Source organism: Chlorocebus sabaeus, chromosome 1 (assembly GCF_047675955.1).
Source record: "Chlorocebus sabaeus isolate Y175 chromosome 1, mChlSab1.0.hap1, whole genome shotgun sequence".
Classification (NCBI taxonomy): Eukaryota; Metazoa; Chordata; class Mammalia; order Primates; family Cercopithecidae; genus Chlorocebus; species Chlorocebus sabaeus.
In genome coordinates, this window is record NC_132904.1 from 12,540,387 (window position 1) to 12,567,476 (window position 27,090).

Here is a 27,090-nt window from a genome sequence, read left to right on the forward strand (position 1 = left end):
AATTTACTGCGAACGTAGGCAGTATCCTACTCTATGGCAGCTGTTGCATTCACTTGCCCTTGCTGTTAGAACGACTCTTTTCAGGTAGTGAAAGTGAAGACGTCTATACCTCTTCTTGATCACGTGATTGTTTGATGGGATCCCAAGGATGATGGATTTAGAAATTCACTGGTCTTTGTGGTTGTCCTTGACACCATTTGATTCTTACTTGCCTCTGCCAGTAACCTGCTGGGCCTGGGCTGCCTTTCCTGGTTTTACAGCCAGCTGTGTGTGCAGTGTCTAGTCATCTAGCCCCCAGGCCACCTAGTAGCTTCTCATGTGCCTTCCAGCTGCTTGTTGCCACATGCCCTTTGAACCCTCATTTTGTTTCCTCTGATCTAATCAAGTGACCATTTGGTGCTTTTGGTTTGAGAATACAGGAGTAGGGCACATATGGGGTTCACTCTTTTGTCTGGCTAACAAAGCCTGTCTTCTTTTCAGCTTGGTGGGCCAGTGTCTGGGCCCACGTTTCTCCCAGTGATCCAGTGGGAAGAAAGGCTGCTCTGTCCCCACAGTGGAGTAGGGTTGATCCTAGGCATATTAGTGGCTCCTTTAAGACCAGCCTTTGATACAGTGTCAGGAAAATTGTGGTTACAAGTTCAAATTGTGGTTTTGAGAGATTCTAGCTTAAAAGGAAAAGAGCAAAGAAGCATCCCTGGTTTGAGGGTCTTCTGGAGGAAGTTTCCTTCCCTGAAGGAATTCCTTGTGTTTTACTACCCTTTTTTCCCCTTAGTCTTCTGAGAGTTCTGGGGGTAGGGGATAAGGTCTTAACAAAAAATAATCAGCATCTCAAAAACCACAGTTTGAACTGGAAACCTAACACTGTGATTTGAATTCTAAAAGTCATGGTTTGAATTTGAAAGGGCCTCCCCCGCCCCCCAGAGGCCAGCTTTAATGAGGCAGGCAAGCAACAGTCTCCACATTGTAAAAATTTAATCCTAGGTGGGAGCGCTGACTATAAGGTGTCATGATCAGAAAGACGGAATGTGTTGGGATGATCATTCTGGGGCACTTTCGTGGTCTGACCTGCAGCTGCTGAGACCTGCTATTGAAGAAGGTTGTCAATGACTTGTCTTGAATTTGGAGGCTTGTGGAGTCCTTGCTATGTTTTGCTGTTTTTTTGTTTCATACACTCTTGGGTATATTCACTCGGGATTGAATTCCAACTTCGGAAACTGATGTTCTGCTGCCATACTCCCACATCCCCTCTTAAAAACCATTAATCACCTCTCTAGGGTGAAAGGTTGTCTTTGGAGCATGGCTCTAGCCAGCTGGAACAGTTCCATTCCATGTAGGCGCTGATGAGCTAGCATCACTCCAGGCCTCTGCATGGAGGGACCTTTGGGAGAATAATAGAAACACTGACTCATCACATGACCATTTGGAGGGATCACAAGCCAGAGGCCGTCATTCTGCAGCCAACAACAACTTGGATCCTCCACCCTCGGTGGAGGGTCCCTTTTGTTACCGAGAAACCACAAGCCACAGAAGTGGGGAAGGAACACAGGAACTGCAATCAAGGGATATGCCTGAACTAGTCTTGAACAATAGTAAGAGACTCTGTGTCCAAACTGAGAAACCTCAGGGTCAAACAAAAAGACAAGAAAAACAAAAACCAAACTAAAGGGGCAAATGTTGATAGGAGCAAGGTGAATGCCATAAGGTCACCACAACTTTATGGGGAAATGAAAGAAATGCCAAGGGCAGTTTGGACGTTATTTGGAGATTCACTAACAGGAATTTACTATGTATTAAGTATTCTGAATTCCTTAGGGTAGATGTGGGTTTTCTTCAAGCACAAAGTTGCATCTCAGCTATTACAGCTGCTCTTTGGCCAATATGGAGCAAACTGCCAGAGAGTGAGTTTTACAGGGTGAGGTGGAGCGGGTGGGGCTCCATAATGTAGCTAAGAACAGAGGTAGCTGAGGTGTGCTGGAGTGTGAGAAGGAAGATGGCATGAAATATGGCAGTCATGTGGACACTTGTTCTGTGTATGCCTGTTGAAAATGTGGGTAGCTCCCCTAGGGCCAGGAAGAAAGAGCACCTATTTGACATTGGTGGTTTAGGGGCAGTGGAGGGGGAAAGTACAACCTTCAGATGTTTGGGGAGAGACAGATGCCTTAGGATTCTGAGAGTCCTTAGAACTCAGAATGGATATGATGGAAGCGGCATTCATCTTATATTACAGAATATTTTGGCTCCTACTTGTTGAGAATATGTTGACTAGATTAGAAAATGGGCCAAAACAAACAAGGTGAGGTAAAGCCTCAAGGTGAATGTCTGCAAAAATGTAGCCACACAGCTTCAGGTAGGAAGACCGCTTGGCAGCTTGTGTTTAAATAACGTAAAAGCACAACAAAAAATGCCTGCGGTTTTTTTTTGTTTTTTGTGTTTTTTTTTGAGACAGTCTTGCTCTGTCACCCAGGCTAGAGTGCAATGGTACCATCTTGGCTCACTGCAACCTCTGCCTCCCGGGTTCAAGCGATTCTCCAGCCTCAACCTCCTGAGTAGCTGGGATTACAGGCACCCACCACCGCGCCCAGCTAATTTCTGTATTTTTAGTAGAGATGGGCTGTCACCATATGGCTAGGCTGGTCTGGAACTCCTCACCTCAGGTAATACACCCGCTTTGACCTCCCAAAGTGCTGGGATTACAGGCGTGAGCCATCACACCGGGTCACCTGCGGTTTTTCTTTACTGCAAACTCAGTGTGTCATAATTAACATCATGGGGTTGCCAAAAGTAATATTAGGGTGCATTAGTAAATATGTTGTCTGCGGGAAGGAGGCATGAGTCCAGGCCACTGCTGGTACGCCATGTCCATTTGTGGCCACCAATGTTAAGCACCTCAGTAAAGGCAGAGGTAGCAGGAAGGCCAAAGGACCTGGGATTGTTCAGCTGGGAAGTGAAGACACTTTAAAACAAATGTGGTTCAAAACTGGATGGGCTGCTTCTTAACAGGTAGTGAGTTTCTTACCCCTGGAAGTATTTAAGCAAAATCTTGACTAATTGTGAGTGGCTAAGGGAAAGATTACTGCATGGAGCAGAAGGTAAAATCAGTTATCCTTTCAGCTTTCTCCCAGCGGGATGATTATTATTTCCACGCACCCATTTCTGCACCCCTTCCTTACCTAAATCCCTACGCGGACCCCCAGTCTCTGACCACAGCCTGGGGCAGCTGCAGAAGGGGCAAAGAGGAGCGTTCCAGATCTGCTTCTGCCTCTCCACTGCCAACGGCGCCAGCTGCTTCCTCGCCTTGCCACCAGCAGTCGGGAGGCCAGCCATCTGCCCCCTGGGTGCCCAGAGGAGGCCGGGGCTTCAAGAGTGGCTAGGGCCCCCGGCCAGGGAGCGGTTGGACCTACAGATCTACGCACTCCGGTGTTAGGGTGCAGACCTGCTGGCAGGCTGGGGGCACGCCTAGAACTGCCCAGCGGCGCAGCGACCTGGCGTCCTGGGTTCGAATTTCCACGGTTCCCACCTCATGAAAACAAGGCGTCTCGGGTCCCACCGACAGGGGCCATGCCCGGGGCGCGCAGCCTCGGGCGCTAGCCTTGTTCCTGAAGTCTGTTTCCTCCTGGGGCCTCGGTCTGACGCCCTCAGTCAGCGCTTCGCAGGAAGCCGACTCCCAAACCCGGGCAGGGGGTGTGGGCCAAGGGCGAAACCCCGCCCCCAGGGGTCCCTGATCTTTGCCCCGGCCCCGGGCTCGGCGCCTCTCGGAGAGGCATCAGCAGGCGGGCGGCGTTGCCTTTGTGTGTTTCGCTTCGAGGTGCCGGAGACCCTCCCCAAAGCCGTCCGCCGCGTCCCCTCGCGGCCCTCGGCCCCTCCTCTCGGCATCCCCAGCCCCCCTGCTCAGCTCCGCTTGCCAGTTCGGGAATTGCTGGTTCGCTCCCCGCGGCGCCAGGAGGAGGGGCGAGAGCCGGCAGCCCCCTCCCCCGCGCGCGGCGCAGGAGCTGAGCCCAGCCCGGGGGACCCGCCGCCGCCGGTCATGTGGGCCGGACTGCTTCTTTGGGCCGCCTGTGTCGCGCTTCTGCTGCCGGGGGCTCCAGCCCGAGGCTACACTGGGAGGAAGCCGCCCGGGCACTTCGCGGCCGAGAGGTAAGCGCCCCGAGCTCCTCCCCGCCCCCTCGCCCGGGAGAGCGCTACCCGTGTGCAGCCGAGAGGCGCGGAGGGGCGCCTAGGAGCCGCAGGCAGCCACGGGTCGGGGCTTCCTCTGGGGTGCTATCCGCGCGGGCATAGCTCGGGGACGGGACAAAGAGACAGCAACTTGTGCCTCTGGGCGGGTGCTCCTCGTGCGCCCCTGGCTGGGGCTGTCCTGACTGGGACCTAGGGGGACGGAGGTCCAGGCGCTGGGGGACTCCTAATGTGCCCTGGAGCGCGGACCTCTGGAGAGGGGAGCCCAGGACGTGCCATCTGGTATCCGGACTGTCTGGCTCACCCCGCAGCGTGCCCATGGCTCTGCCTGGGCGGCGCCTGGCCTCCCCCAGTGCGCGGGGCTTTCCCTAGGTCTTGGCCCTAAGAACGTGGTGGACCTTGGAACCGCCGGGGTCTCTGGGTCACCTTTCGTTTTCTGTCCGTGCGTGCGTGCGTGCGCGCGCGGCGGGGTGGGGGGTGGGGGTGCATGCCCCTCCGCCGTCTTTCGCGATGGATGCCGCCCTCCGCACGTGCTTTCCCCCGGACTGCGGCGGGGCGGTAAGCGTGTGTGCGTGATGCTCGGAGCTAGGGAACACGGTGTCAGCGGGCGGCCTGGCCCGCGGCCAAGTCCTCCGGGGGGCGCGCAGCGGGGGCGGCCCGGCCAAGCTTGCAACTCGCACGTGTGTTCCACAGCCACCGCCAGTTCCTGCTCAGATCCGGCCCCGGTGCCGCAGCGTTCCACAGGCTCCCACCACCTGTCCCTCTGTCACCAGCCCTAGGAGGCTCCTTGGGGCGCTCTGGCGGGTGCTCGGTCCCGGCTCACCTGAGAGTTCGACTCCATCAGCCTCCCTGGGCACCCTTTTATCTGCCGCCTTGGTGGCACTGCCTGTCAGTTTCTGAGAGTCCCAAGGCTCCGTTCATTTTCCTGGTCCCCTCCTTGTCAGACTGCTGCCATAATCACTCCAGCAAGGGGGTGGGTGAGGCTTCACTGCCAGCTCCCGCCAGCAGGAGGGCCCCCCTTTCTTCTGTGATGACCTCAGAGAGGGAAAAAGGCCCCAGGGACAGCTTTCCTCAGACTTTTCTGTGCTGCCATGGCGCCCTGAGCTTCCTTTTCCGGAATACTTGTCACATTTTGGCACAGATTCTTCTCCCCAAGAACGCGATAAGTTTGCCTTGTCCCACGTCCCCAGTGCCTGGTGCGGTGCGCAGCGCAGAGTGGGTGCTTTACAGAGCGCCTGCCTCACAGCATCACCTTCCCTCAGCTCTCAACACTGGTGGAACCCCGTTGGGAAGGGGTTTCTTGTCCCTTTTCTGTTGCGGTGGGGTTGGAAGCTCAAACCAGGCTGGATTTCCTCACCCTCTGTCCAGTCCATGACTGGAGCTGGTTGCAGTTGTCCTCTCTGTCCCCCTCGAGGCCCTGCAGTTGTGCTGTTTCTCCTGCTGGAACACCCTCTCCCTTCCTCTTCTTTTGCTGGCTGCCCTACGTGTTTTTTTGAGACAGAATCTTACTCTGTCACCCAGGCTGGCGTGCAATGGCTTGATCTCGGCTCACCGCAAGCTCTGCCTCCTGGGTTCAAGCGATTCTCCTGCCTCAGCCTCCCAAGTAGCTGAGATTACAGGCATGCGCCACCATGCCCGGCTAATTTTGTATTTTTAGTAGAGATGAGGTTTCCCCATGTTGGTCAGGCTGGTCTCGAACTCCTGTCCTCAGGTGATCCGTCCGCCTCAGCCTCCCAAAGTGCTGGAATTACAAGCGTGAGCCACCGTGCCCGGCCTGTATTTTTTTTTTTTTTTTTTTTTTTTTTTTAGTGGAGACAGGGTTTTGCTGGGTTGACCAGGCTGCTCTCAAACTTCTGACCTCAAGTTATCCACCTGCCTTGGCCTCCCAAAGTTTTCTCTCTGACCTCAGCCTAGATGCTGCCCTTCCAGGAAACCCACCAACCCTCCTCAGGGCTCCACAGCCCGTTCCATTATGGCATTTGTCACTCTATGCTGTTATCATCTGGCTCCTGGTCTGCCCTACGTTCCTTGAAGGCGGGGGCAGTAGCTTGTTTATGGCTCTATGGTCACGCCTCACTCAGCACCCAGCACCAGTTGGATGCATCTGGCTTCCCACCCTTTCTGGACCTCATTCCTGGTTGAACAGACCCCCACTGCCTCCAGTTTTGGGCGGCTCACTGATGACCCCACACCCACCCCAGAGATGTCACCTATGCCATTGCCCTTCTCAACCTTTCCCTCAATAGCCATTTACTGAACACCCACTATATGCCAGGCACTGCTCTGGGTGCTGGGGTAAATAGATAAGAAACCCTTGTCACCAGCGAGTTGTAGGGGAGACAATGAATTCATAAATTAAAAACTAATCTGTATTCCCAGGAAGTAAATTTTGTGGAGAATAAAGCAAAGTAAGGGTCAACAAGGAAGGCCTCTCTGAGAAGGTGCCTTGGGCAGAGATCTGGGTGAAGGGAGAGAGGGAGCCCAGTGTGTGTCTGAGGAAGAATCTTTCTTTCTTTCTTTTTTGAGATGGTCTGGCTCTGTCACCTAGGCTGGAGGGCAGTGGCAGCAACTTGGCTTGCTGCAACCTCTGCCTCACAGGCTCAAGCCATTCTTCCACCTCAGTCTCCCAAGTAGCTGACCCTACAGGTGTGCGTCACCATGCCCAGCTAGTTTTTGTGGAGACGAGGTTTCGCCATGTTGCCCAGACTGGTCTCAAACTCCTGGGCTCAAAATGGTCATCCTGCTTCGGCTTCCCAAAGTGCTGGGATTACGGGCATGAGCCACCGCACCCAGCCGTAAGAACATTTCTTAGAGCCGGAACTGTAAGTGCAAAGGTCCTGAGGCAGCCACCCCGGGGCTCCTCATCCATTGCACAGCCTTTCTTCAGCTCTGAGGCCCCTCTCCTGGCAACTCTGCTGTGTGTTCATGTGGCAGATGTCTGTAGGAGGCCAGTATCTATTGTCTCACACTTGTCTGTCTTGCCTCCCGGAGAGACTGTCTGGGTCATTTTTCTTTGGCACTTCCCATTGCCTCTCCAGACAGTTCTTGAGAACTGTTCGTTGACTGACTTACAGACTGGCTGGGAGACTTTCCTGTTGACCAATGTCTCCCTTAGTATAGAATGAGGAAAGTGCTCTCTCTTCTCTTGCAGACGCATGCTGGGCCCCCACGTCTGCCTCTCTGGGTTCGGGAGTGGTTGCTGCCCTGGCTGGGCGCCCTCTATGGGTGGTGGACACTGCACCCTGCGTAAGTGCTTGTCCCTGTGCCCCAAGCCTTCTCCTCCAGCAGTGTGTGTTGCCAGCCCTCAGTCCCTGGTCCGAGGGGCAGACGGGGGTCCCCAGTCCCTTGTCTCTCACCTGCACTTCTCCTCTCAGCCCTCTGCTCCTTCGGCTGTGGGAGCGGCATCTGCATCGCTCCCAACGTCTGCTCCTGCCAGGATGGAGAGCAAGGGGCCACCTGCCCAGGTAACTGGGGATGGGCAGTGGCTGATGGGAACAGATGAATGAGCATTGAGGTTATGTGCTGGGCAGTGAGCACTTGAGATGGGTCCTGGCATCTCAACTTCAGACAACTCTATTAGGTAGACATTTTGTGCCCATTTTATAGATGAAGAAACTGAGACACAGAAGTTATTGTCTTGCCCCGGGTCACACAGCTGGTAAATGGCAGAGCTGGATTTAAACCCAGGCCTGTTTGCCTTCAGATCTACCCTCCCAACAGAATTCAGGAGGATCCTGGTGAGGTGGGGGTGGCTGGGACTGCCACAGGGTGCACGCTTACCCATGCGATGCCTGCTCTAGAAACCCACGGACCATGTGGGGAGTACGGCTGTGACCTTACCTGCAACCACGGCGGCTGTCAGGAGGTGGCCCGAGTGTGCCCCGTGGGCTTCTCGATGACGGAGACAGCTGTTGGCATCAGGTGTACAGGTGAGACCTCTGGGAGTGGTGGGGGAGGGGGACAGCGGGAATTATATCTCCTCCCCATCCTGCCAGGATGGTCTCCAGTGTATTGCAAGAGCCAGGCTGAGCCAAGATAGGCTCTGATGTATCAGAGTGGGCAGAGAGACACAAAAACAAGAGAAATGTGTCACTTCTGTTATTTTACAAATATATATATATATCTTAGGGGCAGGAACTGAGCTAGGGACTGCGGTTATGGGAGCCACAGTCAGTCCCTGTTAGGGAGTTTTTTTTTTGTTTTTTTTTTTGAGACGGAGTTTCACTCTTTTGCCCAGGCTGGAGTGAAATAGCATGGTCTCAGCTCACTGCAGCTTCCACCTCCTGGGTTCAAACGATTCTCCTGCCTCAGCCTCCCGAGTAGCTGGGATTACAGGCGAGTACAACCATACCCAGCTAATTTTTGTATTTTTAGTAGAGATGGGGTTTTGCCATGTTGGCCAGGGTGGTCTCGAACTCCTGACCTTGTTATCCGCCCACCTCAGCCTCCCAAAGTGCTGGGATTACAGGCGTGAGCCACCGCACCCAGCCCCTGTTAGGGAGTTTCTGAATATGAGGAAGGAAGACAAGTAACAGCACAAGAACAGCCCAGTTGTCATGGGGACCTTAACTGGGAAGGGCAAGGTGCCAGGGTCCACAGAGGGCCATGGAACCCAGAGTCGGTAGGGTTGGCCAGGGGAGGCTTCTTGGGGAAATAACATTTGAAAGATGAGGGAAGCTAAACTCAATAATTATTTTGTGAACGTATTATTTGTTTATGATTTTTAAAACGTTTCTACGGACAAAATCTGTTACCTTCCCCAGAAACAACCACTGTGACCAGTTTCTTGCCAATCTTTCCAGAGCGACAAAAGCCTTTTTGGAGTTTTAACTTGGTAAAAATCATGTTTCTCCCCCTGAATAGAAAATTAGGAGATAGTTCATTGTAGAACATTTGGAAAGTAAGAGGAGAAAAATGAAAATAAGCATTCTCTGGAAGTCCCCACCCGGAGATATTTGTTACTAAAATCAAGTTTTTTTTCCTGCCCTTTTCCCTGGGTGTGTCTGTGTTTGTGTGTGTATATGTATGTTAAGCATGCATAGATGTATGCTTTATAAAATTGGGGTTATATCTTACCTGTAGTTTTTATTATTTCTCCTATCTTATTTTATGTTGTAGGTATCACTAACAATTTCTTGCAACATAATTTTTTTTTTTCTGCTGGTCTCGGTGGCTCACGCCTGTAATCCCAGAACTTTGGGAGGCTGAGGCGGGTGGATTACTTGAGTTCAGGAGTTCAAGACCAGCCTGGCCAACATGGTGAAACCCTGTCTCTACTAAAAACACAAAAACTAGCCGGTGTGGTGGCGGGCGCCTGTAATCCCAGCTACTCAGGAGGCTGAGGCAGGAGAATTGCATGAACCCAGAAGGTGGAGGTTGCAGTGAGCCAAGATCGTGCCACTGCACTCTGGCCTGGGTGACAGAGCAAGACTCTTGTCTCAAAAAAAAAAAAAAAATTGTTTTTAGCAGTTACGTATGTGGTTGCTGTAACTGAAATAAGTATTTGTCTGTTGTCCCTTATTTAAGAGGTTTGCAGTGTTTCACCACTATAAATAATGCTGCCATAAAGAGGCTTCTTGTCGGCTTCTCTGATTATTTCCCAGAAGGACGCTGTTGGGTCCAAGGGTCTCACTAAAGGTGTCTTGGAGTTCCTTGCTTGTTGCAGCATCTCCTCCAGATAGGAAAAACAATGGAAGCAATTGATCTGCTCCCGAATACCTTTCACCTTGGGGCACTTTCTGCACGTACTTCTTATTTCTGAGGCAAACAGAATCAAGGAGAAGCCAGAGAACAATGTCAGAGCACTTGCAGGACAGGGTGGCACTGACTGTAGCCACTAGACATCCCAGTGGAATGGGGTTAGTCAGGGTGGGTTTCTTAGCAGTGTTGAGCATAGTCTTGACCATCCAGCTGTTGGGAACAGTGGGTAGATGCTGGGTAGAAGGCTAACTAGAGGATAAGGAGAGCGGGGGTGTCCCATGGGCTTGGGGGCCACAGTGGGGAGACTCACTACCCAGTAAGTGCAGACTGGGTAGACTGAGCTGAGCCCTTAGGTCCTCAGAAGCCGCGGCAGATCTTTGGCAGGGAAGGGATCGCCTGCAGCATGATTTGGGGAGATCTGTCTCCCAGCTCCTGTCATCCCTCAGATCAGAACACCTCACTAGGCTCGCCTTCCTAAAGTACTACTTGGGTTTAGTCACCACAACTTAGTCTTTTTTTTTTTTTTTGAGACAGAGTCTCGCTCTGTCGCTAGGCTGGAGTGCAGTGGTGCGATCTCAGCTCACCGCAACTCTGACTCCCTGGTTCAGCGATTCTTGTGCCTCAGCCTCCCAAGTAGCTGGGATTACAGGCACGTGCCACCACGCCCAGCTAATTTTTGTATTTTTGGTAGAGACGGGGTTTCACCATGTTGACCAGGGTAGTCTCAATCTCTTGACCTCGTGATCCGCCCACCTTGGCCTCCCAAAGTGCTGGGATTACAGGCATGAGCCACTGCGCCTGGCCTTAGTCTCTTTTTTTTTTTTTTTTTTTTTTTTTTTTGAGACGGAGTCTTGCTCTGTAGCCCGGGCTGGAGTGCAGTGGCCGGATCTCAGCTCACTGCAAGCTCCGCCTCCCGGGTTCACGCCATTCTCCTGCCTCAGCCTCCGGAGTAGCTGGGACTACAGGCGCCCGCCACCTCGCCCGGCTAGTTTTTTTTTTTGTATTTTTAGTAGAGACGGGGTTTCACCGTGTTAGCCAGGATGGTCTCGATCTCCTGACCTCGTGATCCGCCCGTCTCGGCCTCCCAAAGTGCTGGGATTACAGGCTTGAGCCACCGCGCCCGGCCGTCTCTTCTTAATTCACATCTTCAGTCCTGTCTCCTGCTGCCTCGAAAGGAACCCAAGCTTCAACCAGTCTGGGCCTCAGGACAGTTTGAAAGGAGCTGCTGCCTGGAAGCACATCAGACCCTTTCTTCACCTGGGCAGTCCCTCCCCCGATACTCCTGGTCCTCTCAGCCAGTTGCTCTTCCAGGGCATGCCTGCTGGGGCCAGTCTGTCCCTGGTGAGGCATATATCACCCCAGCAGGCACTGTTCTCCTTTGGGTGTGTGTCTTGGCTCCTGTGTTATCAAACTGTGAACATCTGGAGTCAGCACTGTGTCTTACTCACATTTGCCTCCTCAACAGCCCCACTCTGGTCTGCATCACACAGTTGGTGCTCAGTGAACCTTTAAGAGAATGACTCTGTTGATTATTTAATAGCCTCCCTGTCTACTGCCCTCTGCCCCTTTGAGGGCCCTTTGGGGCTGCCCTGCAGGCAGGGCCATTGGAAACAGTTGGGTCCGTCTTCTCTCCTCATCTGATCTCCATGGACTGAAGGGGGCCCCAGTCCCTTGGCCTCTTCCTTCCTGGGGTTTCTTCATAGCCAGTGACCTTCCTGGTGTCTGCTCTTTCTTCCTGGGGTGCAGGTGGGGATTCCACGCTGCTGAGGGCAGGCTTGGTGTGGGCTCAGGGTCCTTGTGGGGTTGATTTGTTCCTGAGTCACAGTCATGTTCAGATAGGGCCGTGTAAGGGTGCTTTCTTTTCTTTTTTTCTTTTTTTTCTTGAGACAGAGTTTCGCTCTTGTCGCCCAGACTGGAGTGCAATGGTGCAATCTTGGCTCACCGCAATCTCCACCTCCTGGGTTCAAGCGATTCTCCTGCCTCAGCCTCCCAAGTAGCTGGGATTACAGGCATGCACCACCATGCTTGGCTAATTTTGTATTTTTAGTAGAGACGGGGTTTCTCCATGTTGGTCAGGCTGGTCTTGAACTCCTGACCTCTGGTGATCCGCCTGCCTCAGCCTCCCAAAGTGCTGGGATTACAGGCATGAACCACAGTGCCCGCTGCAAGGGTGCTTTCTTCCCAGACACTGACGAATGTGTAAGTTCCCTTGCGAGGACCACTGTGTAAACACGTGCTTTCTCTCTTTCCAGACATTGACGAATGTGTAAGCTCCTCTTGCGAGGGCCACTGTGTGAACACGGAAGGCGGGTTTGTGTGTGAGTGTGGGCCGGGCATGCAGCTGTCTGCCGACCGCCACAGCTGCCAAGGTGAGCTGCAGAGAAGGAACGGCTGCTCTGGGAGGGGTAATGGGGCTGCCACATTGAACACTCAGCCCTGCCATGCCCAGCACAGTGTGCTCTGTGCGCCACTGGATTGAACCTTCACCACCGGCTTCTGAGGGAGATGCTGATATGGTTCCTGTTTGACTGGTGTGGAGACTGAGGCTTGCCCAAGGCCAAGTCATTAGTAAGAGGTGGAGTCAGAGTTTGAATCCCAGCACATCTAACAGTTGGAACCGACTGCTGCTGGCCTGGCGGGATGGCTCACATCTGTAATCCTTGCACTTTGGGAGGCCGAGGCGGGAGGATCACCTGAGGTCAGGAGTTCGAGACCAGCCTGTTAGCCACACGGTGAAACCTCATCTCTACTAAAAATACAAAAATTAGCCAGGTATGGTGGCGAGCGCCTGTAATCCCAGCTACTCAGGAGGCTGAGGCAGGAAAATTGCTTGAACCCATCTGGTGGAGGTTGCAATGAGCCGAAATTGCACCACTGCACTCCAGCCTGGATGACAGAGTGAGACTTCGTCTCAGAAAACAAAGTACCTGCTGCTGCTGTTGCAGGATAAAGGGATGGTGATGGAAGAGGGGTCATGAGGAGAGCCAGGGCAGAGTGGGCCGACCAACCTGGGGAAGGAGGCCACTGAGAAGAGGGAGGGCCAGGAGAGACTCAGGCTGTGAGACCAGAGGAGCCATGGAGGGGCATACCAGGATGGGGTCATTCACTGACTTCATTCATCAGTTTCACCTGCCCCAGTGCTGGCCCAGGCTCTGGAGCTACCCTGGGGAGGGGGATCCCCCAAGTCTGATTGGGAGCAGAACAACAAGGTTAGGATGAGGGATAAGTGTTGGGGAAACCCAGGGAAGAGAAGGAATCCTTCTTCAGTTTGCAGGATGAGATATCTTACAATTATTACTCATCCTTTTAAAATGCCTTTTATTTACGCGTTATGGAAGAAAAGAATCTCACAAGGCGGATAATTGTGAGCTCCCCCTGAATCTTACATTATTATTTTCTTTGTGTTTGGCATTTTCATAAATGATAAGAAAAAATTTAAAAGCCATGGTGCTAGCCCAGGTCCTCTTTCCCACTGCTGCCCTCTGCTCTCCCTGGAGAATAGCCTGCACGTCTTAGTCTGCTCGGGCGGCCATCATAAAATTCCATAGGCTGGGCTGGGCGTGGTGGCTCCCGCCTATAATCCCAGCACTTTGGGAGGCCAAGACGGGTGGATCACGAGGTCAGGAGATCGAGACCATCCTCGCTAACACGGTGGAACCCCGTCTCTACTAAAATACAAAAAAAATTAGCCGGGCGTGGTGGCGGGCACCTGTAGTCCCAGCTACTCGGGAGGCTGAGGCAGGAGAATGGCGGGAACTCGGGAGGCGGAGCTTGCAGTGAGCTGAGATCACACCACTGCACTCCAGCCTGGGTGACAGAGCGAGACTCTGTCTCCAAAAAAAAAAAAAAAAACAAACAAAATTCCACAGGCTGGGGGCTTATACCACAGACATTGATTCTCATAGTTCTGGAGGCTGCAAAGTCCAAGATTAAGGCACCGGCTAATTCAGTTTCTGGTGAGGGCTTTTCCTGGCTTTCAGAAGGTAGTCTTCTTGCTGTGTCCTCACTTGGAGAGAGAGCTCTCTGGTATCTCTTCTTCTTTTTCTTCTTCTTTTTTTTTGTTTTTGACATGGAGGAGGACAGAGGACATTCCCTCTGTCTCCCAGGAGTGCAGTGATACAATCTCGGTTCACTGCAACCTCTACCTCCTGGGTTCAAGTGATTCTCCAATCCTCCCAAATAGCTAGGGTTACAGGTGTGCACCACCATGCCTGGCTAATTTTTGTATTTTTAGTAGAGATGGGGTTTCACCATGTTGGCCAGGCTGGTCTCGAACTCCTGACCTCAAATGATCTGCCTGCCTCAGCCTCCCAAAGTGCTGGAATTACAAGTGTGAGCCACCCAGCTAGGCCTCTCATGTTTCTTCTTACAAGGACACTAATCCCATCAATAGGGCACACCCTAATGACCTCATGTAACCCTAATTATCTTATCTACTTATCTTTGTATCTTCCAAATGCCATTACATTGGCGGTTAGGGCTTCAACACGATTTTTGAGGGGACAGAGTTTAGTCCATAGCATGCAGGCATTGGTCTGCTGTGTGCCCTGACTGCCCTTTCCCATGATGTGTATGTACATACACCGGCACTTACAGAGATATGATAGTTGCTGAACTCTCGGGTCCTGGGTCCTGGACTAAGCACTTTACATGCATTTTCTCCTTTCGCCCTCAAAATTACCCAGTGAAGTTGGTATTATTTATCTCCGTTTTATTGATAGGAACGCTGAGGCTTAAGTAAATTGTTACTTGCTTAAGATCACATCAGTGCTAAGGTTTTTTTTTCTTTTTTTTTTTGTAGAGATGAGGTCTTGCTGTGTTGCCCAGGCTAGTCTCAAATTCCTGGCCTTAAGCCATCCTTCCCCCTTTGGCCCCCAAAGGGCTGGGATTCCAGGCATGAGCCACTGCGCCCAGCCAGAGTTGGGATTTGAACCTAGTCATTTCTTTGCTTGTTCCCCCCACCCCTGCCCAATGTTGGTCTTGAAGATCTTTCCACATCAGGGTAAATAGACTTACCTTGTTCCTTTTAACTGCTGACTTTGCAGTGCAAATATTTCATAGTTTACTAACTCTTCTCTTATTGATGAACATGGAGATTATTTCCAGTTTTTCACAATTTCAAACAGCACTAGGGAACTTTTACAGAGGAGGTTCCACTGAAGCTGAGTTTTGAAGTATGACTAGGAGTTTTCCAGCCAGACAAGAGAGAAAGGCATTCCAGGCAGACAGAGAACATGGGCAAAAGGGGAGTACCAGAAGAGCATGGTGCATTTGGAAGATGGCAAGAATTTAAGCCAGTGGCCAGGTGCAGTGGCTCACGCCTGTAATCCCAGGCGTGGGATTTGGGAGGCCAAGGCAGGTGGATCACCTGAGGTCAGGAGTTTGAGACCAGCCTGACCAACATGGTGAAACCCCATCTCTACTAAAAATACAAAATTACCCAGGCGTGGTGGCGCGTGCCTGTAATCCCAACTACTTGCGAGGCTGAGGCAGGAGAACTGCTTGAACCCAGGAGATGGAGACTGCAGTGAGCTGAGATTGTGCCATTGTACTCCAGCCTGGGCAAAAAGAGCGACACTCTGTCTCAAACAACAACAATAACAACAAACAAACAAACAATAAAAGAATTTAAGCCAGAGTGAAGGTCAGGGGCAAGGAAGGAGGTGGGGAAGGCAACCAGGACTATGTTCAAAGGCGTTGTGAGCTGTGGGGCGGCATTGGTGTCTTACCCTAAGATGAGGTCTGTGACCCGTGGGAGCAGCGGAGGGGTTTTGAGCAGGGAGGGCCCTGATTAGAAGTGCCCTTTGGTCAGAACATCCTGGAGGCAGTGCAGAGGATGACTTGAAGGAACCTAGGTAGAGACAGAGAGACACACTGGAGGCTGTGGCTATTCTCCAGACTAGAGATGAATGTGGCCGGGCTAAGGGGTAGCAGTGAGGATGAGAGACGTGGGCTGGTCCAGAGAGTATTTAGGACTGGATGTGGGCAGTGCAGAAGAGTGGCAGCTAAGGTGGTTCCCCACAGCCCTGTGTAGGATAGGAGATGGAGATGAGAGAGGAAGAGGGGACCACATGTTTCCAAAGTTCTCTTGGGGAAATGAACCCCAGTCTTGTCCCTTTTCCTGCCAGACACTGATGAATGCCTAGGGACTCCCTGTCAGCAGAGGTGTAAAAACAGCATTGGCAGCTACAAGTGTTCCTGTCGAACTGGCTTCCACCTTCATGGCAACCGGCACTCCTGTGTAGGTAAGGCGGGGAGGACGCTGTGGTCTGCACACTTAGGCTGCCAATCAGGAAGATGGACAGGGAGCCCAGGGACCCGGGAAGGTTAACAATCAGACCCTCTAGTCCTCTGGAGCCTGAAGGGGTTTGAGCCTTTGCTCAGAGCCTGCCTGTCCCTGGGGTTGGCGTGGCTCTGCATGAAGACCCTGTCTTGGACTTTTCCTGGCCATTTGCCACTTTCATCCTGTTATGTTTCTCTTCCGCTCCTCTCCCAGATACACCCCAAGGATTCCTCTCTGCTCACCCATTTTCTTGGCTGCCTTTGCTCCCCTTGGTAAATAAAGCACGTTATGTCTTGGTTCCTCTGGTTTAGAAGGAGACCCTGTTTTCTCAGCCCATTAGCAGAAATTTCCAGAAAGGGATTGGCATGTTTGGTTTGAGCTTGGCTCATGGGCTGAAGGTGGGGTCCCATGGGCCTGAAAAAAGACCTTGTTCTAGCAGAGTTAGGTATTTGTCCCGAAGCCTACCTTGAGCAGCTCAGTGAGTTTTGAGACTTTTTTCGGAAAGAAAAACCAGAGGGTGGAAGGTTTGGAGATGAGCTTCTCAGCGGGATTTATCCCCACCAGGCAGCAATTAATTACCACTGCATAGTGCTGGGGCTGAGTCTGATACTCGCATTAAATGCCTGCTGGATATGTGAACCTATCAACGAGACTAGCACTAGATTTCAGCCCCGCTCCCAACTGCCTGAGTCACATCCCGCACCTTGGGGCAGGGATGGACCCTGTAAGAACGTGGCAGGGAAACTCCCCAAGTCTTTTGAGCTAAGGGATGGGCGGAAGAAGGCCTCAGTATCCCAAACAAAGCAGCTATCCGCAGCGAGGCTCTCCCGCAGATGTAAACGAGTGTCGGAGGCCATTGGAGAGGCGAGTCTGTCACCATTCCTGCCACAACACCGTGGGCAGCTTCCTATGCACATGCCGACCTGGCTTCAGGCTCCGAGCTGACCGTGTGTCCTGTGAAGGTGAGGCCCCCCCTCCCCTCCCTACAGTCGGTGACTGGCCACGCCCTCTCAGTGCCTGCCCTGGCCACGCCCCCTCAGAGCCTGTCCCCTCCCCATTCACGCCCTCCGGGCACCCAGCCACGCCCTCTCAGCACCTGGCCCTGCCCTGCCCTGACCCGCCCACCTGGCGCCAGGCCCCCTTATTTCCGTCTGCCCTTGTTTTCAGTTCATCTTGTTTGTTACTTCCAACACTCCACTTTCTTCTTCGCTTTTTTTTTTTTCCCACTTCTTTATCCATTCTTCCCTCTTCTTTTCATTGTTTCCCCAGCCCTTCTGTTTTTTCCCAAATGATAAAAGGATAAAACCCAACAGGAGTCAGAATAACATGGGCTGCAGCAACAACCATTTCCGTGGTTCGCCCTATCGCACGGCGACAGTGTGCCCATAAACATAGTAGAATGTTGCGCAGACCACGGGGGTAAACAGGGGCAAACAGGGGCTTGTGGTGGAGCTGAGCCCAGGTCTCCCTAAACCTTGCCTCCTGTCTCTGCTGCCCACCCCAACAGACCTCCGTGCTTCTGTTTCAGCTTTCCCGAAAGCTGTGCTGGCCCCATCTGCCATCCTGCAACCCCGGCAACACCTGCCCAAGATGCTCCTGTTGCTTCCTGAGGCCGGCCGGCCTGCCCTGTCCCCAGGACATAGCCCTCCTTCTGGGGCTCCAGGGCCCCCAGCCGGAGTCAGGACCACCCGCCTGCCATCTCCCACCCCACCACTACCCACATCCTCCCCTTCTGCCCCTGTGTGGCTGCTGTCCACCCTGATTGCCACCCCAGTGCCTACTGCCTCCCTGTTGGGGAACCTCAGACCCCCCTCACTCCTTCATGGGGAAGTGATGGGGACCCCTTCCTCACCCAGGGGCCCTAAGGCCCCCTGGCTGGCAGCAGGGCCCTCTCCCTGCTGGCACCTGGGAGCCATGCTTGAATCAGGGAGTCGCTGGACAGAGCCTGGGTGTTCCCAGTGCTGGTGCAAGGTGGGTACTAGGGGTCCCTGGAACTTCCTTGGTCTGGAGTCTGGGGCCTTGTGATGGCTGTAACTCCTGCTTGTGCTTCTAGGATGGGAAGGTGACCTGTGAAAAGGTGAGGTGTGAAGCTGCTTGTTCCCACCCAATTCCCTCCAAAGATGGGGGGTGCTGCCCATCATGCACAGGTGAGAGCTGGTGCCAGGGAAGGACATAGCCCTGCCTCTTCCTTTCTCTGCACCCTCCTGCCACCAAAAGGCTGTTCTTTAACATTAGTGTACATTAGAATCTCCTGGAGGGCTTACCAAGCCACACTTCCCTTGGCGCTGCCCCCGAGCTTCTGATTCAGTAGGTCTGGGATAGGGCCAGAACATGTGCATTTGAACAGGTTCCCAGGTGATACTGACGTGCCTGGTCTAGCGACCACACTTTGAGAACCACCCGTTTATGCTGTAATATCCCTCAAGGGGGAGTTTTCATCTTCTGGGCATTGTTTTCAGCTTCATTCACTCATTCATTTATTCAGTCATTCATTGAGCCTCTTTAAATCCACTGTGCAGTCCCCTTCTCCTGCCCCAGTTCCCCTCCTACAGGAGGAGGAGTCATTGTTTCTAAATTCTGTCCCCTTTTTGACTACCCCCGCCATCTGCTGATGGTTTTTCGTTTGCTTCTCATTGCTGGAAGGATAGGGACCCAAATTCTTCACAGATCCTTCACAGAGCTTCTCGAAACTTGCTCTGCACTTGGATCAAGGGGACTCTTCCTAAAATGCAGATTCTTGGCTGGGCATGCTGGCTAAAGCCTGTAATCCCAGCACTTTGGGAGGCGGAGGTGGGCGGATCACTTGAGCTCAGGAGTTTGAGACTAGCCCTGTGTCTACAAAAAATACAAAAAATTAGCCAGGTATGGTGGTGTGTACCTGTAGTCCTACCTGCCTGGGAGACTGAGGTGGGAGGATCACCTGAGCCCAGGAGGTCGAGGCTGCAGTGAGCCATGATTGTGCCACTGCACTCTAGCCTGGGCGACAGAGCGAGACCTTGGCTCAAAAAAAAAGAACAAGCAGGATGGCCGGGCGCGGTGGCTCAAGCCTGTAATCCCAGCACTTTGGGAGGCCGAGACGGGTGGATCACGAGGTCAGCAGATCGAGACCATCCTGGCTAACACGGTGAAACCCTGTCTCTACTAAAAAATACAAAAAAGTAGCCGGGCGAGGTGGCGGGCGCCTGTAGCCCCAGCTACGTGGGAGGCTGAGGCAGGAGAATGGCGTGAACCTGGGAGGCGGAGCTTGCAGTGAGTGGAGATCGCACCACTGCACTCCAGCCTGGGCGACAGAGTGAGACTCCGTCTCAAAAAACAAAACAAAACAAAACAAAAAACCCGGCAGGAGCCGCCGTGCCTGGCTTGATTTTCTTAGTCACTGTTGTGGGTTATGTCCCCGCTACATGCTGAGTCCTGAGTGCCAAGTATTGGGTACTTTACTGCCCAGGTTTTGGATCCTTCCAAGTTCCCTGCAGGGTACATGGTGGTGTTTTCATTTTGCAGTGAAGACAGCTGGGTACCAGAGAGGTGAACATGTCCAGGGCCATGCTGGTTAATGTAGCTGGAGGGCCAGGTTTTTCTTCTTCTTTTTCTTTTTTTTAAGACGGAGTCTCGCTCTATTGCCCAGGCTGGAGTGCAGTGGCGCGATCTCCGCTCACTGCAACATCTGCCTCCCGGGTTCAAGCGATTCTCCTGCTTCAGCCTCCCCAGTAGTGGGATTACAGGCACATGCCACCATGCCCGGCTTATTTTTGTATTTTCAGTAGAGACAGGGTTTCACCATGTTGGCCAGGCTGGTCTCAAACTCCTGACCTCGTGATCTGCCAGCCTCGGCCTCCCAAAGTGCTGGGATTACAGGTGTGAGTCATTGCGCCTGGCCTCAGGTTTTGAATCCAGGCTGCCTTTCCTGCCCTCTGGGAAGAAAATGCTGTGCCCTCCAGACAGTTGTGAGTTTGTGAGACATGGATGGACCCTCCTGGGGCCACCACAACTGATCCTTACAGGACCACACAGTCAGAGTACCCTGAATCTGCCACTCCTGGGACACCTAGGGCAGTGAGAAAATGTTCCAGGTACATTAAGCATGGAGAAGCAGCGAGACCTCAAGCTTCCTCTTTGAAGAGGTCTGATGCTTTTACCTCCTATTTGTCCTTCAAAGACTGTTTTCACAGTGGTGTTGTCCGAGCTGAAGGGGACGTGTTTTCACCTCCCAACGAGAACTGCACCGTCTGTGTCTGTCTGGTAAGCGTCACAAGATCCTCAAAGCCTCATGGGTGTTTTCTTAACCTTTGGGGGTTTTAGAGGAAGGGGAAAAGACCGGATGTTAAAGGTGAGCTTGCTGAGTGGAAGGGAACATTCTCAGGTTGTGGAATTTGGTTAGAAGCTGTAGAATTTAAAAGCGGGAGGGAAGTATAAAGCGGGAAGGTTGGTGGAGTCAGGGAGGCTTCTGCTCCGAAGCAGACAGCCAGCAGGCACACAGGGTCGTCTGTTTAGGAAGGGGAGGGGACGAAACTCCCTCGGAAACTTCCCACCAGGGAGGCTGTTTTTCTCTCCAGGCAAAATATTTGCCAGCACAATAAAGGTCTCCACATTTGGGAGAAAGAAGGCTCATTACCAAACTCAGCTTGTTAAAAGTATTTGGCTTTGGGCAAATTCACTCCTGCAAGAATAGTTATTAAGCACCTACTGTGTGCCTGCCCTGCCAGATGCTGTCTCATGTATTTGATTAGGAGCATCTACTGAGTGCCAGGCCCAGGGTTGGTGCTTCTCATCTCTTTCCAGACTGAGGCTCCCAGCAGCTCTTCAGGCTCAGCTTTACTGCCCCTATTCTGCAGATGAAAAGACAGAGGCTGGGAGGTGGCAGAGTTGGGATTTGAGGTCTCTCTGAGCCCAAAGTCAGGGCTCTGTCCACCAGCCCTCACTGCCACCTTCTGACTATCTTTATTTTTTATTTTAGAGACAGGGTCTTGCTCTATTGCCCAGGCTGGATTACAGTGGTGCAGTCATAGCACGTTGTAGCCTCGAATTCCCGGGCTCAAGCGATCCTCCCATCTCAGTCTCCCAGGTAGCTGAGACCACAGGCACATGCCATTATACCCGGCTAATTTTTTTTTTTTTTAAATAGAGATAGGGTCTCACTGTGTTGCCCAGGCTGGTCTCAAATTCCTGGGCTCAAGCGATCTTCCCACCTTGGCCTCCCAAAATGCTGGGATTACAGGGATGAGCCACTGCACCTGGTCATGACCATCTTTTTTTTTTTTTTTTTTTTTTGAGACAGAGTTTCACTCTTTTTGCCCAGGCTGGAGTGCAATGGCGCAATCTCGGCTCACCGCAACCTCCGCCTCCTGGGTTCAAGCGATTCTCCTGCCTCAGCCTCCCGAGTAGCTGGGATTACAGGCATGTGCCACCACCCCGGCTAATTTTGTATTTTTAGTAGAGACGGGGTTTCTCCATGTTGGTCAGGCTGGTCTTGAACTCCCGACCTCAGGTGATCCACCTGCCTCGGCCTCCCAAAGTGCTGGGATTACAAGCATGAGCCACCGCGCCCGGCCTATGACCGTCTTTAAATGTCTCTTGTTCTGGCATCAAAGGTGGAAGCTGCAGTGTGAAATCAGGCATGCAGACAACCACCAGCACCCTTTATCCAACTCTTCCTATGTGCTACATGAAGGCACAGCAGCCAAGTTCCCTCCCTCCCTCCTTTCTTTCCTTTCCTTTCTTTCATGTTTCTTTCTTCTCTTTCTCTCTCTTCTCTCTTCCCCCCTCCCCTCCCCTCCCCTCTCCTCTTCTGCTCCTCTCCTCCTGCTCCTCTCCTCTCCTCCTCTTTCCTCTCCTCCCCTCCCCTCCCCTTCCCTCTCTTCTCTCCTAATCTCCTCCCGTTCCCCTCTCCTCTCTCCCCCCTCCCCCCTCCTCCTTCCCCTCCCCCTCCCCCTCTCCTCTCTCCTCTCCTCTCCTCTTTTCTTTTCTTACTTATGGGATCTCCTTTTGTTGTCCAGGCTGGGGTGCAGGGGTGCAATCATGGCTCATTGTAGCCTTGACTTCCCATGCTAAAGCAATCTTCCCACCTCAACCTCCCGAGTAACTGGGACCACAGGCATGTGCCACCACCCCAGCTAATTTATTTTATTTTATTTTTTGTAGAGACAGGGTCTCCCTATGTTGCCAGGCTGGTCTGAAACTCCTGGGCTCAAGCAGTTCTCTCGTCTTGGCCTCCCAAAGTGCTGGGATTACAGGCGTGAGCCATGGCATACAGCCCCAAGTGCTTTCATGCATGATCTCATTTCACGTAATCCTTGGAAACCCCGAGAGACACGCCAATTCCAGCCTATTTCTTAGATGGGGAGACCGGGGCTCAGAGATGTGATGTACTTGGCCCAAAGTGTTGATAGGGGAGGAGCAGATATTGGAACTCAGGTGTGGCTGACTCCAAAACTGGGGGCTCTTTGGTCTCAATGTCAAATTTAAAACACTTACTTGGAAATTTAATTCTTTGACTAGCCAATATGAGCCACCTGATTCAAAACTCAGATGCACGGGAAGGTGTGTAGGGGTCTCCTTCCCTGCAGGAGTCAGCTCTGTTCTCTGCTCCCCAGTACCTTCCAGAGCTCCCAGGCACATTTGCATAAGGAAGGGAGCACGCTCTGCCTGCTGGGCTGCCCTGGCCTTTTTCCTGGAATGGTGTGTTACGGCCTGGAGGTGTTCTAACCACACCATATGTATTAGTCCATTTCCACACTGTCAATAAAGACATACCTGACACTGGGTAATTTATAAAGAAAAGGAGGTTTAATGAACTCACAGCTCCATGTGGCTGGGGAGGCCTCACAATCATGGTGGAAGGTGAAAGGTACGTCTTACATCGCAGAAGGCAAGAGAGAACGGGAGCCAAGCAAAAGGGGAAACCCGTTATCAAACCATCAGATCTCGTGAGACTTATTCACTCCCAGGAGAACAGTATGGGGGAAACCGCCCTGATTCAATTCAATTCAGTGTGAGAATTATGGGAGCTACAATTCACGATGAGATTTGGGTGAGGACACAGCCAAACCATATCAGCATCATAAACACCGGGAATGTGTCCCTGTGACACGGCAGCATTTAAACGTTTCTGGTGGCCTCCTTTAGGCAGCTTTCCTGTTCGAAGGGCCTGCTGTGTGATGGGCAATGAGCCCTGTTCCACGCCCGCACCCCCAGTGCCGTCTCTTGCCTCCTCCTCAGGCTGGAAACGTGTCCTGCATCTCTCCCGAGTGTCCCCCCGGCCCCTGTCAGACCTCCCCACAGTCAGACTGCTGTACTTGTGTTCCAGGTAAGTGACACTCTTGGGGCATTTTTCTTTTTCTTTTTTTTTTTTAAGATTTTTTGTAGACCTCGCTATGTTGCCCAGGCTGGTCTTGAGCCTCAGGTGGTCCTCCTGCTTCAGCCTCTCAAACTGCTGGGATGACAGGCATGAGCCCCCAAGCCCGTTTTTGCATTTTGCTTTTTTTTTTTTTTTTTTGAGGGGGAGACTTGCCCTCCAGACTGGAGTGCAGTGGCATGATCTCAGCTCGCTGCAACCTCCACCTCCCAGGTTCAAGTGATTCTCCTGCCTGAGCCTCCGGAGTAGTGAGTAGCTGGGATTACAGGTGCCCGCCACCACGCCGGGCTAATTTTTGTATTTTTAGTTGAGACAGGGTTTCACGATGTTGGCCAGGCTGGTCTCGAACTCCTGACCTCAGGTGATCGACCTGCCTTGGCCCCCCAAAGTGCTGGGATGACAGGCGTGAGCCCCGGAGCCCGGTTTTACATTTTGCTGCTTCGTGTGTGCAGGGGAGGTTGTCTTTTGAGTATGCAACGGGGTGGGGTGAGTGGAGGAGTCAGGGAGGAGATTGGTTTCTGCTTTACAAACTCAGATCAAGTGAAGCATTTCAAAGTGGCTGTTTTTATTGTGCACTTTTTATGTGTACAGAGTTTGATGCTAGACTGTACTCACAGCCCAGCTTTCCCCTGCTTTAGGAGGCACCTTCAGCTCAGGCAGGACCGGGTTTCAGTCCACCTCTGTCATTGCTGCCCCAGGGCAGGGAGGGGTCTCTCCTTAGCCACTAATGAGTTGGTCCTTTGTTAAAAACAAGGTTTTATTTCCTGGGATGGCTTCATCACTGTCATGGATGTTCCCTGCTGACCCTGTGCCCCTTGCGGTGGGGGGCACTTGCCGGAACTCCATCTCATGAAACCCTATGTCACCAGTCTGAGGCAGTACTATTTATTGCCCCATTTTATAGATGGGAAGACTGAGACTCGGAAAGTTCAAGTCACTGCCTAAAGGCACACAACCATTAAGTAATGGAGCAGAACTTGAATTCAGGTCTACCTGATTTCAAAGCTGGTGTTCTTTTTAAGTATTTTTTTCTAAATATTTAAATGTTATATTATTTTTAATTGACTTATTTTTGCATAGTCAATGTAGTCTGGATGAGATAGGAACCCTTATCAGTCCCATTGTATGGATGAGAAAACTGAGGCTTAGAGAGCTTTAAGTGTCTTGCCCAAAGTCATTCCCTGGTGAGTTGTGTAGCTAGGATTTGAGCCCAGGGCATTCTAACAGCAGGTGACCCTGGGCAGTTTCTAAGGCTGTTTTTTCACTGGAGTGGATCTTCAAATCAAAGGCTCTTCCCAGATTCTCATAGCCTCCAGGGGGGTGGTAGCACCATTTGTCTCACGTGGCACCTTTGTCTTAGGTGTCTGGGACAGTCTCTTTTTCTTTCTTTTTTTCTGTTATTCTTTAGTTATTTAGGGCTTCCCCTGCCTTTTTTAGTTAAGGACCTTGTCTTACATGTGATTCATTCTTTGTCAGATTTTTTTTTGTTGTTGAGATGGGGTCTTGCTCTGTCGCCCAGGCTGCAGTAGAGTGATGCAATCACTATAACCTCAACCCCTGGTTTCAAGCCATCCTCCTGCCTTAGCCTCCTGATTAGCAAGGACTACAGGCACACACTGCTGCACTCAGCTAATTTTTAAAAGTTTTTGTAGAGATGGGGTCTCGCTATGTTGACCAGACTGGCCTCGAACTCCTGGGTGCAAGAGATCCTCCCACCTCGGCCTCCCAGAATGTTGGGATTACAGGCGTGAACTGCCACACCCAGCCCTTGTTTTGTGTCTGGGGTTTGGAGGGGGAGAAGTACTTTGGGTTCCTGGGCATGGAGCATGCTTGGAGCATGCTGTGGAGTATCGTGGGTGGGTGTTAAATGCCCTGGGGCTCCCCACCCATTTGTTCCCCCTTTTCTTTAGCTGCCTCTGCCCAAAGACCTTGAGCTGCCCCCTTTCTCCTCTGCAGTGAGATGCTATTTCCACGGCCGGTGGTACGCGGATGGGGCCGTGTTCAGTGGGGGTGGTGACGCGTGTACCACCTGTGTCTGCCAGGTATGGTGGCGGAGCGTCCCGAAGCCTGTGGAATTGATGGGGAGGGGGGCGAGGCACAGCGCTTTACTCAGGTTGACTGGACTAGGAGAACATGAGCTGCCATACAGCAACAGGGAAACTGAGGAAACAAAGGCACTACAGGGATCCCCCAGGCCTTCCCACAGTCTCTTTGAACTTCATCTTTCAGCACTGCTATTTACAGAGCACCTACTGTGTGCTGGGGACACAGCTAAGCACAAGGAAGTCCCAGTCCCCTTGGTCCAGAAGCCCACAGCCTAAGTGGGTTGATGGCCAGGGACCCAGGACTCCTGATGCCTTTTTGGAAGGCAGGATGTTAAGTAGAGATCTAGAGGGTGGCGGGGACTCATCAGGCAGGGAGCTGAGGTTGCTGTACCCAGCAGAGGGTGGAGGACTGGAGATGGCCGTTCTGGCTGGAGCACGGACAGAGGCAGGCAGGCAGCAAGGCTGCAGGAAGGGGTTGCATCTTGGGTTGTGTTCCCTAGAAGCAGGGCCTGTGCAGGCAACTTACCAAAGGAGTGCTCTCAGGAGAAACCAGTGAGGGAAGCAGGGTGAAGGTGTGGTTTCACACGGATCCCTGGGAAGCTCTGGACAGTGGACCATGCTGGGGAGCAAGGCTCTTGCACACCAGGGCCAGTCTTTATAGAGACTCTCTGTGTTCCCCAGGGAGTGGGGGCAGTGACCATCCAGGCATCTCTGGAGGATGCAGCTGCCGCCAGCCACTGGCAGCACTTCAGAGACAGGACCTGGGTGGGCACTGACGGCCTCTGCCCTGACTCAGTCCTGAAGGGCTCCACCAGCTGCATTGAGGGCTTTGCACTCAGTCAAGCTGCGGAATGGTTTTATGCGTGGAGGGATGCGATCAGATTGTGCTGGAGAAAGTTCTCTGGCTGCGGACCAAGAGACGATTGGAGGGCCCAGAGTGGAAGACAGTAGGGAGCCTGGATGGCAGCGGGAGGCTGAGAGATGGTGGACACCACGCCTATTCCCAGGGTGCCCTCCTGGGCTCACACCCAGCCCCCATTGAAGGACTGCGGGTTCTCCCCACCCCACTGTTGTGCTCCCTGGAGATTTCTTTGTCAGTTTCACTTGAGTAGTGGGAGGGTGATGGCAGCCTGCCAGCCTCCTCTAGCTCTCCATGGTCTGCAGGCGGGGCGCTGCCCTCATCATTCTGTGCCTGGGCTCTCTTCCAGAATGGGGAGGTGGAGTGCTCCTTCATGCCCTGCCCTGAGCTGGCCTGCCCCCGAGAAGAGTGGCGGCTGGGCCCTGGGCAGTGCTGCTTCACCTGCCAGGAGCCCACACCCGTGACAGGTGAGCTGGCCCAGGGCTGCCCCGACACAGGGCAGGGTGTGGATGCTGGGGAGAGAGGCTGAGCTCCACCTGTTGAGACTGCTGGTGTGTGTGTTTGTGTGTGTGTGTGTACATGTGTCTTTGTGTGCGTGTGTATGAGTGTGAGTCTGTTTTGTGTAGTGTGTCTGAGTGTGTGCCTGTGTAAGTTTGTGTGTCTGAGTTTGTGAGTGGTTATC

The 27,090-nt window shown here is 52.6% G+C and overlaps 1 protein-coding gene across 4 annotated transcripts in view; it reads left to right on the forward strand.

Annotated features, from left to right (window-relative positions):
• Positions 1-10: 10 nt before the first annotated feature.
• Positions 11-27,090, forward strand: part of VWCE (von Willebrand factor C and EGF domains) — a 41,685-nt gene continuing 14,605 nt past the window's right edge. For 2 of the 4 annotated variants that reach the window (XM_007996326.3, XM_007996344.3), the window contains exons 1-13: positions 11-4,134; positions 7,322-7,416; positions 7,545-7,634; positions 7,971-8,099; positions 12,123-12,239; positions 15,999-16,115; positions 16,987-17,115; positions 17,682-18,124; positions 18,207-18,300; positions 20,310-20,392; positions 23,369-23,456; positions 25,461-25,546; positions 26,758-26,875. In XM_007996326.3, coding sequence (XP_007994517.3) covers positions 3,521-4,134; positions 7,322-7,416; positions 7,545-7,634; positions 7,971-8,099; positions 12,123-12,239; positions 15,999-16,115; positions 16,987-17,115; positions 17,682-18,124; positions 18,207-18,300; positions 20,310-20,392; positions 23,369-23,456; positions 25,461-25,546; positions 26,758-26,875 — 2,203 coding nt within the window. In that variant the 5' untranslated portion in view covers positions 11-3,520. Of the gene's footprint in view, positions 4,135-7,321; positions 7,417-7,544; positions 8,100-12,122; positions 12,240-15,998; positions 16,116-16,986; positions 17,116-17,681; positions 18,125-18,206; positions 18,301-20,309; positions 20,393-23,368; positions 23,457-25,460; positions 25,547-26,757; positions 26,876-27,090 lie in introns of all 4 variants that reach the window. The other 2 variants (XM_073015724.1, XM_073015723.1) reach the window with 2 other exon arrangements.